At 36.4% G+C, this 16,851-nt stretch overlaps 1 protein-coding gene across 7 annotated transcripts in view; it reads left to right on the top strand.

Annotated features, from left to right (window-relative positions):
* Iqcg (IQ motif containing G) overlaps positions 1-16,851 on the top strand; it is a 41,569-nt gene that overhangs the window by 18,001 nt on the left and 6,717 nt on the right. For all 7 annotated transcript variants that reach the window (XM_071615242.1, XM_071615243.1, XM_071615244.1 and 4 more), the window contains 3 exons: positions 1,381-1,462; positions 10,171-10,332; positions 11,059-11,133. In XM_071615242.1, the coding sequence (XP_071471343.1) occupies positions 1,381-1,462; positions 10,171-10,332; positions 11,059-11,133 (319 nt within the window). The remainder of the gene's footprint in view (positions 1-1,380; positions 1,463-10,170; positions 10,333-11,058; positions 11,134-16,851) is intronic.

The following is a 16,851-nucleotide window of genomic DNA, read 5'->3' as shown; positions in this document are numbered from 1 at the left end:
TCCAGGGATACTTTACTTTGATCTACATCCCCAGAACTTTTATTTTTTATTTTGAGCTCACTAAGTTACTAGGGCCTCACTAAATTTCTCAGGCTGACCTTGAATTTGCAATCCTCCTGCCTCATCCTCCTGAGTCACTGGGATTACAGGTGTGCAGCACTGTGCCTGACTTCTTATTTTTATATTGTTTTATTATTTTGTTTGTTTGAAACGTAAATACTGGAATTTCTAGAAAGAAGCAGAATTCTGTTTCTCAGGACAACCTGAGAATCAGTCACACAAAGTAGTTAAATTCTCAGGTTTGGTGTTTAACAGTGCTGAGTTTAAACCATGTCTGCTAATTACTGTTTTTGTGACCATGGAAAGTGTGTTAGTTCAGGTGACCTGAGAAATAGAGGTCAAGATGGGATTATCCAAGCGAAGATGTTATCAGGGGAAACACCTGTGTGAGAGAAATGGGGGTTGGGGAACCTTCAGATCCAATGCAAGACTGACCCCAAAAGATGGAGAGGAAAATTTGCATGGGAAAGATCCCTGGGCTGTCAAAAGGTGTTTGGCAAGGTCATCAAGGAGTACTTGAGCAAAGTCAACCATTAGACAAGTCCTGGCTCTCTGGAAAGGGCCTGCCCTGGTATCCCTGCCACACTCAGTAATTGTTTTAGCATCTTTCTATGGGAAGTGACTCTAGAATATACACAGTGAAGAATTTCAGAGCTCAGTGGTTAAATACCCCTGGGTTCAACCCTAGGAACCAAAAAAAAGCTGGGACCTGATCACATAAACTCCCTATAGTTGGAGGTCTGCAAGGTACATTTTTGTGTCTACCACAGGAAAGATAGGAATAATGTTAGACTATCTCCTAAGGTTATTTTGAGATAAGAATATATAATTAAAATATTCAGAATAGAAGAGATCCTCTATTGTCTCTTCGTTTTTAATTTTTTTCAGCAGAAACTATATTAAATACAGCACTGATAAGCCAGAAAATCTACAAATTTATGAAAAAAAATAGTCTTTTAAAAAAATGTTACAAAAGTGTGCTCCATGGCTAGGGTTGTAGCTCAGTGGAAAGCGCTTGCCTAGCATGTGTGAGGCACTGGGTTTGACTCTCAGCACCATATATAAATTAAAAAAAAAAAAAAAGTCTATTGACAACTAAAAAAATATTTTTTTTAAAAAAGAAGTGTGCTCCATGGACTAGCACCAGTAGCATTGCCTGGACTCCTTAGGGATGCAAATTCCAAGGCCTCATCTCAGGACTACTGAGTAAGACTCTCTGGAGGAACTTAAAGATTCTGCTTTTAATGTCCTGGTGATCCTTGTACATACTAGAGTTTGAGAAGCCCTGCCCTAAACCCAAAATGTTATTATTTCTTCTAGGGAGGAAAAAGGAAGAAAACAGATAAAATCCCTTCAAAAACAACTAATTAATGTCAAAAAAGAACGGCAAGCTGAAGTACAGGTAAGGATTACCTGGACAAATACAAAAATTACCTGGCAAACAAAATCTGAGAGGGTGTCAAACAATTTTCAGGAAATTAAAAGATTATATCTTGGGAGCTGGGTGCAGTGGCACACATCTGTAATCCCAGCAACTTGGGAGGTTAAGGCAGGAGGATTGCAAGTTCAAGGTCAGTCTCAGCAATTTAGCAAGACATTTTCTCAAAATAAAAATTAAAAAGGGCTGGCTATGTATCTCAGTGGCACAGTGCCCTTGTTTCAATTGAAACAAAAATCTTTATGTTTATAGGTTGGAAGACTCAACATTAAAAAGATATCAATTCTTCCCAAATCAATCTACAGATTTCTTTCTTTTTTTTAAAATTTTTATTGTTGGTTGTTCAAAACATTACATAGTTCTTGATATATCATATTTCACACTTTGATTCAAGTGGGTTATGAACTCCCATTTTTACCCTGTATACAGATTGCAGAATCACATCAGTTACATATTCATTGATTTACATATTGCCATACTAGTGTCTGTTGTATTCTGCTGCCTTTCCTATCCTCTACTATTCCCCCTCCCCTCCCCTCCCCTCCCCTCTTCTCTCTCTACCCCCTCTACTGTCATCCTGACTGGGTTTTATATTATTTCATCTTATTTTTTAGAAACTTGATAAAGTGATCCTAAAATTTATATAGATATGCTAAGACCAGAGTTGGGCATGTTCACACATGCCTATAATCCCAGCAACTCAGGAGGCTAAAGCAGGAGGGTCACAAGTTCAAGACCAGCCTCAGCAAGGTAGTGGAGACCTAAGTACTTAGTGAAAACCTGTCTAATAAATAAATAAATAAATAAATAAAAAGGGCTGGTGATGTATCTCAGTGGCAAAGCACCTTTGGGCTCAATCCTCAGTATCAAGGAGGTGAAAAAAAAAAGAAAGAAAAAAGTAATGCTTAGGAGTAAAAATAGTCAACAGTATTGAAGAAGAACAAGCAGAAGGACTTTTTTTAAATTTTTAGAATTATTATACAGCCGCACTAATTAAAACAGCACATATACTGAAAAGAACAACAAAAACAACAACAAAAAACCCTAGCATATATCAGTGCAAGAATTGACAAATAGAGCAATGGAACAGAATATAGAGAAAACCATGACAGATTTGTGACAGGAGGGTATAACAGTACAGTGACAGACAATATTTTTAATAAATAATGCTGAAGAAATTGCATACCTGGGAATAAATTAGACTTTCCTCTGACCTGATACCATACACAAAAATCAATTCCATATCAGTATATGTATTAGTCAGGGTTCTCTAGAGGAACAGAATCAACAGGAAGTATGATTACAAAAAAAGAGGACTTATTAGATTGGCTTACAACCAGAAGCTGGATAGTCCACAGTGGCTGTCTGTAGGCTGGAGAGCTGGAAGAACCAGTAGCTGCGCAGTCCAAGAGGCTGAAGCCTCAAAACAAGAGGGATCAACCATGCTACCCTAGCCCTAGATCGAAGGCTTCTGGAAACTCCCTGGAGAATCATGGGCAGAGTCTGCTTTAGAAGAGTGAAGGAGTGAGAGTCTGATATCCTCAGACAATAACAGCCACAATCAGGAAAACCCATTCAAGAAGAATTGAACTTGCATCTACTGCTGCTTCCTTGTTCTTCACCATCTCTTAATCCAACCAAATTGACAATTCAAATTAACCATTACAGTATAAATCTAAATGTGAGAGGCTAAAGCATAAAATTTCTAGATATTATAGAAGACTACCATCTTGACTTTGGATAGGGAAAGATTTCTTAAACAGGCCACCAGTGGTACATATTATAAAGGAAAAAGGTTGGTAAATTTGGCTACATTAAAAATTAAAAACTTCTGGACTGGGGTTGTGGCTCAGCAGCAGAGTGCTCGCCTCGATGTGCGAGGGCCTGGGTTCGATTCTCAGCACCACATAAAAATAAATAAATAAAATAAAGGTATTGTGTCCAATTACAACTAAAAAAAAATTTAAAATTTCTGTTCATCAAAAGAGAGGGAAAGAATGTTTTGGGGTATGTGGTTCAGTGATAGAGCACTTGCCTAGCATGTGTAGAACCCTAGGTTTGATCCCCAGCACCACACAGAGAAGGGGAGATGAGGTGGGAGGGGTTGGAGAGAGAGGGTGGGGGGGGGAGAGAGAGAGAGAGAGAGAGAGAGAGAGAGAGAGAGAGAGGGAGGAAGCTCCAATGTGGTATAAAGTATGTATATAACCATTTACTTAATACTTATATAATCAACACATTACCAGGAAAGTGCTTGAATCTAAAATATATGGAAAACTCCTATAAATTAATTAGAATGGGATAGATACCTAATGGAAAAACAAGCCAGAGAGTGAATGGGCACTCCAAAAAGAGGATGTCCAAGGGTCTAATAAACATATAAAAGTGTGTTCAACCTCAGTTGTCATTAGGGAAATGCAAATTGAAACCATAAGAGGACAGAGTTATATTTTCATTAGGACAAATAATTTATAATCCCAAATGCTGGCTATGTGGAATGATGGGCATTTTAATATTCTAAAACTGAGCATTTATGTTGATACTACTATGCTGGAAAAGTTTCCTATTATTAAAGTTAAAAGATAGGTATATCTTATGACCCAGCAGTTCACTCAATAGAATGTGTATATGTGAAAAATCATGTGCAGAAACAATCAATACAGAATTTTTTGTGGTAGTTACAAATGGAAACAACCAAATGGTTATCGTACATTATGGCATATTCATACAATGGAATACTAGACTTAAGTTAAAATAAGTGATCTATAGTTACCACATTATAAACCTTATATGAAACAAATTAGTCCAGGTCTGAAAAAGACGTATGGTCTAATTTCATTTTTAAAAAGTGCGAAAAAAACTTTTAGGGTAAATGGTTAGATTTTAAAATATAAAAAAAAAATTTAATGGGAATCAATATGAAAACATAAATCAAATTCCAGGAATCAGTGCTCTCTTTTCTACTTTATTTTCAATTATGAAAACAGACACAACTATTAAAAGCCTTTGGCCCACATTATTATGGCAACCATCAGAGCCTTATGAACTCTAATTGGTTGACTACTTCTTTCCATTACTAAGTCATGTTTCTCTGAATTCAAATAAGAAGTCCAGAAGACCAGGTCTGAAGGAATTTTGGAATTTGGAATTTGGATTTGTAATTAAAGTTTGGTCTGCCATGAAAACCCGCAAATATGCTGCATCAGTCCATGGACCTTGATCATTGGGAAAGCTCCAGACTCCATGGACAGTCAGAGCTACAAGTTGTAATGAAGGCAAATCTTTCCTTAGTGAAAATCTTAAAAGGAATTTATTTATTTAGGTGGTACTAAGGATCAAACCAGGGCCTCCTGCATGCTAGACAAGCACTCTACCACTAAACTACGTCCCTAGCCCTTAAAAGAATTTATACAACTCAAAACTCAGCTGTAACCCATTGCTTCTTGGCTGGCTCTTCTTGCATAGTGGGAAAATGAGAAATGGAATGGCACTTCAGTGCCATTAGTATAAAATCATGATCAAGTCATACTCACTAGCTGGGTAGTATTTTATATCTTACTGTGTGTTTCCACATTATCACCATGGAGGGCCATAAAAATATTTGTGCAAACCAGCAATACAGAAAGGAAATCAGTAAACAGAGGTCCAAGGCAACAGCATTAAAACCAGATGCCTTTGGTTTGGCATAGCCAATGTTGTATGAACTTAAAAGTTACATAATGTAATATCTTCTGTTTGTCATAGGCAGAAGCTCCTAGAGTTTTAACTCTGCTTTTCTAATCTTCCTATTGTTACTTTGAAAGATTTAATATTTAATTTGATTAAAAAACTGACCAGGGGCTGGGGATATAGCTCAGTTGGTAGAGTGCTTGCCTTGCACGCACAAGGCCCTGGGTTTGATCCCCAGCACCAAAAAAAAAAAAAAAAAAAAAAAAAAAAAAAAAAAAGACAACAACAACAAAAACAAAATAAAACTGATCCAAACATGCTTTTGAGTTTTGAAAGTTTAGTTTTTATAGGGACATTATTTAATGAACACCTAACTGTCCAACATTATTAGGTTCTGTGAAAAACAAAACTATAGTTAGTTATGTGGGCTTAGCTTTTCTGGAAGAGGATTTATGTCTTTAAGTGATGTGTAAGCTAGACCTGGAAGAAAGCCTAGGGATTAAATAGGTAAAAGGACTCCTGTTGATGAAGAAATGAAATCACCTTATTTTCACTTTAATATGAATCTTCCTAGAGATTCAAACCTCATTATTGACTGCCATACAATTTGGAAATAGAAGGGAGGGAAAGGGAGAAAAGAGAAGAAGAAGAAAAAAAATGAGCCTGAAGAGAGAGCTCTTAGAATTCATTTAATATACATTTACAGAACATCTAAGTTACGCCAGGCCCTAAGCAGGATTTTACAGATGAGAAAATAGGCTTAGAGAGGTCAAATAATTTATTATAATCCTACAGTTTATAAAACAGTATAAAATACTGAGACATATTATCCACTGGGCTTCTCTGCCACAGACACTTGTGTCCTGGGGATGGTTCTTGTTATAAGTTGAACAATTCTACACAATAACACCAAGAAGCCAGACAAAATAATGTGAAAGATTGCTTTCTGATTAATCCTAGGGACCTATGATCCTTTTAGCTGTTTGCTTTTCATTATGGATGATTTTGATCAATTTCTGCTTTGTTTCTTTTTCAAGTAGTTACTTACAACTAATTCTATCCAGCTTACATGGTAAGGTGGTCGCTGTCTAGAGAAACAGATCTTTGATGAATTCATAGATCCATAACCCACACCCAGGTTGATACACGGGAGCCGCTTTATTGTCGGACAGTAGAGGTATATATACACTTAACTAATTATACACAGCTTGTTTCAATTAACATCATCCAGATACATCAATTGGTCATTAAGGAATCCTCAGCATCTTAATAATTACACACAGCTTAACTCAATTAACACCATCTAGACACAGCAGTCAGTCATTAAGGAATCCTTGTCATCCTAATGGCCCGCTGGCGTTACTTCACAAACCACTCCCTCTGGCAAAGTGCCAGGCGCCATCTTGACTTGTCCGTGACCCTAAACACCTAATCTCAAGCGATTTTCCTGCCTCAGCCTTCTGAAAAACTGGGATACAGGTGTGCACCACCAAGCCTGGCTTAGTCCTGTGTTTTTGTAATTAGTTGTATATTTGCTTGTGCTATCAGCTAAATCTGATTACCTCTCTGTGAAGTTAACTCACACTTTCTTTTCAAACAGATGTTACATCTCTGACTAGAACTTTTCCAAGGATTCCCATGCACTTGGAATAAAACCTAAATTTCTTAATAAGAGCCTGCTTGGTTTAGTCTTGCCTACTTCTCCAATTTCATCTTGTCCCACTCTAAATCCTTACTGAAGGGTTTTGATTGTGTCTAGGTCTTGGCTGCCTCAGGACTTTGGAATATACTTTTCTTTGTTTTTGTAATTCCTCTTGGCGACATTTTTCATGTGATGAACTTATTTATCCTTCAAATATTAGAACAAATATTGCTTCTCAAAGATCCTTCTCAGGCTACCTAGTCTAACATAGATCTCTATTATTTTCTCCCATAGCCTTTGCCCTTTTTTTTCATAGTACTTTGCACTCATTTAAATAAGTTTACACATTTTATTTCCTTTTAACTGTATATTCTCTATTAGACTCTAAACTTCATAGCTGAGCATGGTGGCACATACTTGTAATCCCAGTTATTTAGGAAGCCTGAAAATCAAGGTCAGCCACAGCAATTTATTGAGGCCCTAAGCAATTTAGTAAGACCCTGTCTCAAATAAAAAATAAAAAGGGCTGGGTTTGTGGCTCAGTGGTAAATCACCCCTGGGTTAAATCCTCAGGAAAAACATCAGCAGCAGCAACAACAACAACAACAACAAAAAACTCTTAAGCTCTATGATGGCAGGGGATATGGCTATATTTAGATATCTACTGTTTGTCTCCTAGCCTAGGGCCTGACACTGAATAAATATTTTCCTTTATGAATACTGAGACCTTAAAATTACTAAGTATTTAGTAACCTGCAGTTTTCACACATATGCTCAATGACTCCTTATATAGTCAGCCCATTATGTCTGCAGGTTCTGTATCCATGGACTCAACCAATCATGTATAAAAAATATTTGAAAAATAATTGCATATGTACTATACACATACTGTAAAAAGGGCTTGACCATCTGGAGATTTTATTATCCGTGAGATGTCCTGGCACCAATCCCCAGTGCATACTGAGGCTTGACTGGATTTATTCTCTGAGATGTTTCAGGCAACATAAATATTAATGTTTCTGTTTTACAGAAGGTAAAACCTAGAGAGTTTAACTGTCTTGGCTAAGGTCACACAAGTAATGGGGCTTGGGTGGGAAGTCAGCACTTTTGATCATTTTGATCATTGCTGTTTCTACCAAAATGAAATTATAATGGGAAATCTGTGTGGGAAAAAGAGAGTACCCAGATTGTATACCTATGAAATAATCTCATTGTCTTGACATGTAGAACTATTTTGTTATCTTTCATTTTCATGTGGATGGTATAACATTCACAATTATTGACTTAATTTACCTTCATGTGATGGCAGAAAAATAATTCCCATTCCTTGATTTATAAATTTAAAATAATATTAAACCACTGACCAAACTGAATGGAGACAGTCTTTTTAAAAATAATATTTTATTTTTAAAAAATTTGTTCTAATTAGTTATACATGACAGTAGGATGCATTTTGACACATCGTACACAAATGGAGCACAACCACTCATTCCTCTGGCTGTACATGGTGCATAGTCACACCGGTGGTGTAATCATACATGTATATAGGGCAATAAAGTCTGTCTCATTTCTCTATCCTTCCCAACCCTTTCCCCTTTCCCCTCATTCCCCTCGGCCCAATCTAAAGTTCATCCGTTCTTCCCTACCCTCCTCCCATTATGGATCAGCATCTGCTTATCTGAGAAAACATTTGGTTTTTTGGGATTGGCTTATTTTGCTTAGCATAATATTCTCCAGCTCCGTCCATCTACCTGTAAATGCTATAATTTCATTCTTTAAGGTTGAATAATATTCCATTGTCTGTGTGTGTGTGTGTGTGTGTGTCACATTTTTTTTTAATCCATTTATCTGTTGAAGGGCACCTAGGTAAGCTCTTGTGAATTGAGCTTTTATAAACATTGATGTGACTGCGTCACTGTAGTATGCTGATTTTAAGTCCTTTGGGTATAAACCGAGAAGTGCTATAGCTGGGTCATATGGTGGTTCCATTCAAAGTTTTCTGAGAGATCTCCATACTGCTTTCCAGAGTAGTTGCACCAATTTGCAGTTCCACCAGCAATGTATGAATGTGCCTGTTTTTCCACATCCGCACCAACACTTATTGTTGTTTGTCTTCTTGATAACTGTCATTCTGACTGGGATGAGATGAAATCTTATTGATTTGCATTTCTCTAATTACTAGAGATGTTGAACATTTTTTTCATATATTTGTTGATTGATTGTATATCTTCTTCTGAGAAGTGTCTGTTCAGTTCCTTCGCCCATTTATTGATTGGGTTTTTTTGTTTGTTTGTTTTGTTTTTTGGTGTTAAGTTTTTTGAGTTCTTTATATATCCTAGAGATTATTGCCCTATCTGATGTGTGTGCGTGGCAAAAATTTGCTCCCAAATTGTGGTTCTCTCTTCACTGCTGAGAAGAAACTTTTTAGTTTGAATTCACCCCATTTATTGATTCTTAATTTTACTTCTTATGCTTTTGGAGTCTTGTTAATGAAGTCAAGTCCTAAGCCAACATGATGAATATTTGGGCCTACTTTTTCTTCTATTAGGCACAGGGCCTCTGTTCTAGTGTCTAAGTCTTTTATCCACTTTGAGTTGAGTTTCGTACAGGGTGAGAGGGGTTTAATTTCATTTTGCTACACATGGATTTCCAGTTTTCCCAGAACCATTTGTTGAATAGGCTATCTTTTCTCCAATGTATGTTTTTGGCAGCTTTGTCTAGCCATGAGATGACTGCATTTATGTGGGTTTGTCTCTGTGCCTTCTGTTCTGTACAATAGGTCTACATGTATATTTTGGTGCCAATACCATGCCATTTTTGTTACTGTAGTTCTGTAATATAATTTAATTTCTGGTATTGTGTTGCCTGCTGCTTGACTTTAAACTATATATATATATATAGTTTAAACTATATATATATATAACTATATAACTATATAACTATATATATATATAACTATATATATATATAACTTTAAACTCTCTCTCTCTCTCTCTCTCTCTCTCTCTCTCTCTCTCTCTCTATATATATATATATATATATATATATATATATATATATATTAGTTGTTAATGGACACAGTACATTTACTTTATCTATTTTTATGTGGATTGAACCCAGTGCCTCACGTGTGCCAGTCCAGCACTCTACCACTAAGCCACAACCCCAGCCCTGCTGCTTCACTTTTCTTGCCAAGGATTGCTTTAGCTATTCTGGGTCTCTTATTTTTCCAAATGAATTTCATATTGCCTTTTCTAGTTCTATGAAGAATGTCATTTGGATTTTAATAGGAATTGCATTAAATCTGTATAACACTTTTGATAGTATATATTTTTAATTTAGAAACCTGGTCTTTTCTCTTAAGAGACGGAATGAATATATTGCTCACCTCAAAGACCAACTGCAAGAGATGAAGGCAAAAACCAACTTGGAGAATCTCTACATGAAAAGAAACACTGAACTTCAGATTTCCCAGACCCAGAAAAAATGTAACAAAACAGAGGAACTCTTGTTGGAAGAGATTGAGGTAATTACTGCTACATTAGGAAAAACAGATTGGTTGAGGTTGTAGCAAAATGGTAGAGCACTTGCCTAGCATGCACCAGGACCTGGGTTCAATCCCCCACTCACAGACAACCATTTGAATTGTCATTCCTGGTATAGTCTCACCCAAGAAAGGAAGGGGCAGAGGTAATTTTCTTCCATCTCCACAACCCTTAGGGTTGAAATTAAAGACTAAACAAGGTTTTGAATATTTGCAAGTAGAGATTCTGATGGGTAGACCTTTATTTGAGAGGAAAGGCTGGGTAAGTTAAAGGAATAGCCAGCAGGCCAGAAGGAGGAATAGCCATTACTAGCAGGTACAAGGATTCCTTGTTCTGAGACCTCTACTAATGGGGAGAGGTCACTTCCCATGTGGTGTTTCCAACCCTGTCAACACACTTTTCTGGGCCTAAAAAACTTGTGTCCTTGAAGCATTGTTTTTCTCTTTAAATTGACATCACTTTCCATTTTATTCTGGGGCCCTTGTATGTACCTGGCACAATACTAGGACATGGCTCTGCGTTGTTTGTGAACGCGAATGGAGTTGAGTGGAACCAAATTGCAGCTCTGGAGCAATGCATTAACATTTCTGGGATCCCTGCTGGAAAAAGAATCCTGAACTGCTACTCTGGATCTGCAGTCACCTGAAAACTTCTGATTTCCAACCTTGCCAGACAGAATTCCTGATATGTGATTCTTGTTTTTCTAGAAATTAAGAATGAAAACTGAAGAAGAGAACCGAATTCATATGGAGATTGAAATGTTCCTTAGAAAAGAACAACAGGTAAGTCACCAAAATGATTTTATCCCCTGATTAATTTTTTTTTTCACTTTAAAAGAGCAAAAAACTTTTAGTAAGGGAGGAAAAATCAACCATAATTTTAGCAGTCTAATGAATGAACTATAGCTTATATATCCTTACAGAGTTACCCACCAGAACAGTTATTTTTTTTGTTCTTCTTTTTTAAAATTTATTGGTTCTTTTTTAGTTATTCATGACAGTAGAATCCTTTTTGATAATAATTATACAAGCATAGAATATTCTAATTTGGGTCGCATTCTTGTGGATGTACATGATGGTGGGCTTCACTCTATTGTTTTCATATATGTATATGAAAAAATTATCTCAGATTCATTCCACTGTTGAATAGTTATTTTATATACCTCTAATTTGAGGACAGGTAAAATTTTGTCTCTTGCCTTTATAATTTAACTTATATAAGAAACTCTGTTTCTTGTTTCTATAATGCTTTGTAGTCATAATTTTAAAATAATGTTTTTTAATTTTTTAAATTATAAAAACAACATTCTCAATTGAGGGAAGTTTTCTTTTTTTAAGTTACCAATTGTTTTTTCATTCATTTTGTTTATGTTATTACAGTCTCTCTTTTTAAAATTTTTAAAATTTGTTCTAATTAGTTATATATAGCAGAAGAATGCATTTTGACACATTGTACACAAATGGAGCACAACTTCTCCTTCCTCTGGCTGCACATGTTGTAGAGTCACACCAGTGTTGTAATCATACATGTATGTATACACAGGATGATAATGTGTGTCTCATTCCACTGTCCTTCCCATCCCCATACCCTCTGCCCTCATCTCACTCCCTTCTGCACAATCCAAAGTTCTTTCATTCTCCCCCCACCCCCATTATGGATCAGTATCTGCTTATCTGAGAAAACATTAGGCCTTTTTTTTTTTTTTGGTATTTGCTTATTACGCTTAGCATGATATTCTCCAGCTCCATCCATATATCTGTAAATGCCATAATCTCATTCTTCTTTAAGGCTGAGTAATACTCCATTGTGTATATGTACCACATTTTCTTTATCCATTCATCTGTTGAAGAACATCTAGGTTGGTTCCGTAGCTTAGCTATTTCAAATTCTAAAAACATTGATGTGGCTGCATCACTATAGTATGCTGATTTTAAGTCATTTGGGTATAAATCAAGGAGTGGGATAGCTGGGTCAAATGGTGGTTCCATTCCTAGTTTTATAATTGTATATATAATTGTATAACTTTATAATTGTATATAATTGTTTTATAGATGTATAATTGGAATAGACATACTTTCAGGCCATTATGATAGTAAGGGCCAAGTGGGAATCCTGGGACTTCCTTTTCTTACCAATATATTAAAGGCATTGCTGCAACCCTGATGGAACCGTAGATTAGTGATAACATCAAGAACTTGAAGCTGGGCGTGGTGTCGCATGCCTATAATCCCAGTGGCTTGGGAGGCTGAGACAGGAGGATTCCAAGTTCAAACCCAGCCTCAGTAAAAGCAAGGCGCTAAGCAACTCAGTGAGACCCTGTCTCTAAATAAAATACCAAATAGGGCTGGGGATGTGGCTCAGTGTCAAGTGTCCCTGAATTCAATCCCTGCTACAAGAAAAAAATACAAAAAAACTTGAAAGAAGCAGGAGTGATGATGCTTAACACACCCCCATTTGACTCATCTGTTTGGCTTGGGTAGAAGTTGAATGGATCTTGGAAAATGACAAGTAATCAAGTAGTGATGTTGCTTGTAACTACTATTCACACGTAGTATCTTTACTGGGACAAATCTTCAATGGCTCCTGGTACTTGGTATGAAAGTTGTTAACCTGATCAAGGCCCCTGTCTCCAAACCAGTTTGAAATCAACCACAACAACAAAATGCACACACACACAAATAACAACAACAACAACAACAACAAAGTCACCACCAGGAACAGTTTGCTTTCACTTGGCAGGGCCAATGGTACACCTTTATAGTCTGTCTTCAGGATTATGTCAATTATTCTGTTCTCTTCTGTAATGGCCTACATAGAGATTGCCCACTTTGACTTTTCACAAAACATGGCGTAGCCCACTGTATTAATGACATTATGCTGATTGTATCTGATGAACAAGGAGTAGCAAGAGTTTAGATGACTTTTAGTAAGACATGAACTAGAAGGTGGGAGATAAACTCCATTTCTGGTACCAATTCTGCATCTTTAATGATCCATTGAGATGACAGAAACCATACCAATAATTTGAACAAAGAAAGTTTAACAAAAGAGTTGTGAGCTATTAATAAGGACTGGCTATTAGGAAGGGATTAAAAAAACTCTAAAGAACGCCCTATGAGCTGGGTATGGGTGGCCTAATACCTGTAATTCTAGCTACACTATATGGGAGGATCACAAGTTTGAAGGTAGCCTGGGCAACATAGTGAAAGCCCATCATAAATAAATAAATAGATAAAAAATAAACCACCCTATGACTGATGGACAGTATCCAAGGAAGGAATAAACTTGGGAGGGTGGGGAGAGGAGGATCCTTCCCAATGTTATGATTCAGACCTTATTGGGGAGAGTGTGGCTGTGACCCCCTGGATAGCAGAGAAGCTTGTTGGGTTGCTCTAGTCTGAGCCAGTCACATTTGCAGAATAAACCTAGTGAGCAGGCAACTATGGACTTTGCTAAAAGTTCTTTTTTTTTTTTTTTTAATATTTTTTAGTTGCCAATGGACCTTTATTTTATTTCTTTATATGTGGTGCTAAGAATCGAACCTAGTACCTCACACATGCTAGGCAAGTGCTCTACCACTGAGCCACAGCCCCAGCCCCATGCTAAAAGTTGTTTTGTTTTTTTTTAAGAATCAGATGAATACTCAATTATGAGATTTTTTTTCTTTTTCATCCATCGTAATCATGTTTTTTTCATATATTTGCTGAAGTTGAGTCATGTATTTAAATTTTTTTTAAGTTACAGATGTATACAATACCTTTGTTTTATTTTATTTTATGGTACCGGGGATTGAACTTAGGGGCACTAGATCACTGAGACACATCCCCAACCCTATTTTGTATTTTTATTTAGAGACAGGGTCTCACTGAGTTGCTTAGCACCTCACCGTTGCTGAGGCTGTTATCTGGAACTTGTCATCCTTCTGTCTCAGCCTCCCAAGTCGCTGGGATTATAGGTGTGTGCCACCTTGCCGGCTTTGTTTTATTTTTATTTATTTTTATGTGGTGCTGAGGATCAAACCCAGGGCCTTACATGTGCCAGGCAAGAGCTCTACCACTGAGCCAAACCCCAGCCCCTGAGGTTGCATTATCTTTAAACTCTTGAGAGCAGCCATAGCTGGTCATAGTGTATCTATCTGACATGCAGTAATGCTACTGGTGGTATCAGTAAAACATGTTGGTGAACGGGTATCATTGTGTGTTCAACCATATAGGATGAGCAGTGTGCCCTAGGTACCCAGAAAAGCATTCCAAAGCCTTGGAGAAACTAGACTTCCCGTCGGGTCCTCTAGCACCCTCTGCTGACAAAGTTAAACATTTTGCTAGGTGGCAGAAAAATGTTTAGGATCATCCAGTTTCACAGGGCAAGGCAGTGGAAGATGAATTTGGAACTGAGAGGCAACATACTGATAACAGCACAAATGGGGAATGTTTTCCTTTTATCATTAAGGATGAGGTTTACTGTAGGTTCCTGGTATATAAATTTTATTAAGGAAGTTTCTTGCTAACATTTTTTATTTTTTAAAATCAATGAATAGTCAATTTTATGAGATGAATTTTTTCATCCATTGAGATAATTTATTTTCCCTTTAACAGGTTAATAAAGTAAAAACACATTAATATATTTACTGATGATGACTCATGTTTACTTTTTTTGGATAAACCTTACCTGGTAATAATTTAATATAGTTAATATATAATAAATTAATACATTTAATAATAGACCTTTAGAATTGATTTATAGACTGTAGATTTCTTTTTTGCTATTAGAGTTATATTGCTATTAGAGTTATATTAGCTTGGCAGTGCAAGGTGGAAGTTTTCTACCTTTTTATGCTCTGAAATTTAAAATATAAATGGAACAAAACAGATTATACAGTCCTTAAAGCTTGGTAAAATTCAAACAATTTTTTTAGGATCTCTCTCTTTTTATCTTTTCTTGATATCTTTTTTTAAGGGGGGAGGTATTTGTCTGCCTTTTCAGTTTTTTTAAAAAAAATATTATTCATCTCTCTGTTAGGTTGGAAGTCGCCACCAAGTCGCTGCCACTGACCTAACATTCTCCACTTACCAAATCTCTTTCTCTCTTCTCTCTCTCTTTTAAAGATATGTCACCAATAACTGGTATCTTTATTTATTTAAAAAGGTTTTTATTTTTTATTTGCCAATGGACTTTATTTTATTCATTTATTCACATGTGGTGCTGAGAATCAAACCCAGTGCCTCAGCCATGTGCGGCAAGGGCTCTACCACTGAGCCACAACCTCAGCCCACCTAATATCTTGTTTTTATTTTGGTGCTGGGGATTGAACCCAGGGCCTTGTGCATGCAAGGGAAGCATTCTACAAAAAAACTAAGCTGCATCTCCAGGTTTTTTGTTTTTGTTTTGATACGGGGTATTGAACCCAGGGTGTTTAACCACTCAGCTACATTCCCAGTCCATTTTATTTTTTTGTTTTGAGACAGTGTTTCACTAAGTTCCTGAGGATGACCTCACACTTTTGACTCTTCTGCCTTAGCTTCCTGAGTTGCTGTGATTGGAGTTGTGTGCCACCATGTCTGGCTTTGAGTAATTTTTTGTAACTTGTCTTCCAAAAACACCTGATTTTAAGTGTTTTCAAGCTGTGCTCTACAGTCTCTTGCAAGTTTTAAATTTCCTCTATTTCTGTAGTTATGTTTTTCATCTTAAAAAATTTTGTTTCTTTTCTCCCTTTGTCTTACTGAAACTTACCACAGGTTTGCCATTTTATTGGTCTTAGCAAAAGACTGGCTTTTTCTTTTATTGAGCAGATTTTTTTTTTCCTTGTTACATTGGTTTTGGCTTTAATTTTAAGTAAATTTCTTATACCTCCTTTGAGCTTATGTTGCTAATCTTTGTTGTTTCCTAAACACTTAATTTGTTTTCAAATTTTATTATTTTCTAGTAAATGCATGTAAAGCAATATATTTTTAATAAAACAATATATTTTCTGAGTACTGTTTGACTGTAGTTGATGGGTTTTGAAATAATCTTTACATTATCATTCCTTTACAAATGATTTGTAGTTCACAATTTTCTAGTTGTCTTTAGCATAAGTTTTTATTTAAAGAGATGTTTCTCTCTTTTTTTGAATTTTTTAAATATTTATTTTTTAGTTTAGCAGTGTATGTGGTGCTATCTTCATGGTGCTGAGGATCGAACCTGGGCCGCACACTGGCGCGCTACTGCTTGAGCCACATCCCCAGTCCCTAAAGGGATGTTTCTTAAATGTCCAAGTAGATGGAGATGGCAAGGGAGGAGTGCAGATTTTCTGTTACTCACAAAAACCTTAGATGTTTGTGCTGTGAATCTCACCACACCCAGTTGATGTCTTGGATTGTGTCTCCTAATGTAAAGTGTAAATTTGCTTCTTGGAATTTATTGAGCTTTCATTTGGGCTTAGTACATGCTTATGTGACTATTCTATGGGTACTTGAAAAGAATGTGTATTCTCTGTTCGGTTCTAAATTTCTTTTAGTCTA

The sequence above is a fragment of the Marmota flaviventris genome, chromosome 8 (assembly GCF_047511675.1).
Source record: "Marmota flaviventris isolate mMarFla1 chromosome 8, mMarFla1.hap1, whole genome shotgun sequence".
In the NCBI taxonomy this organism is placed as follows: Eukaryota; Metazoa; Chordata; class Mammalia; order Rodentia; family Sciuridae; genus Marmota; species Marmota flaviventris.
The sequence above is the reverse complement of the archived record's forward strand: the minus strand, read 5'-3'. Positions and strand labels throughout refer to the sequence as shown.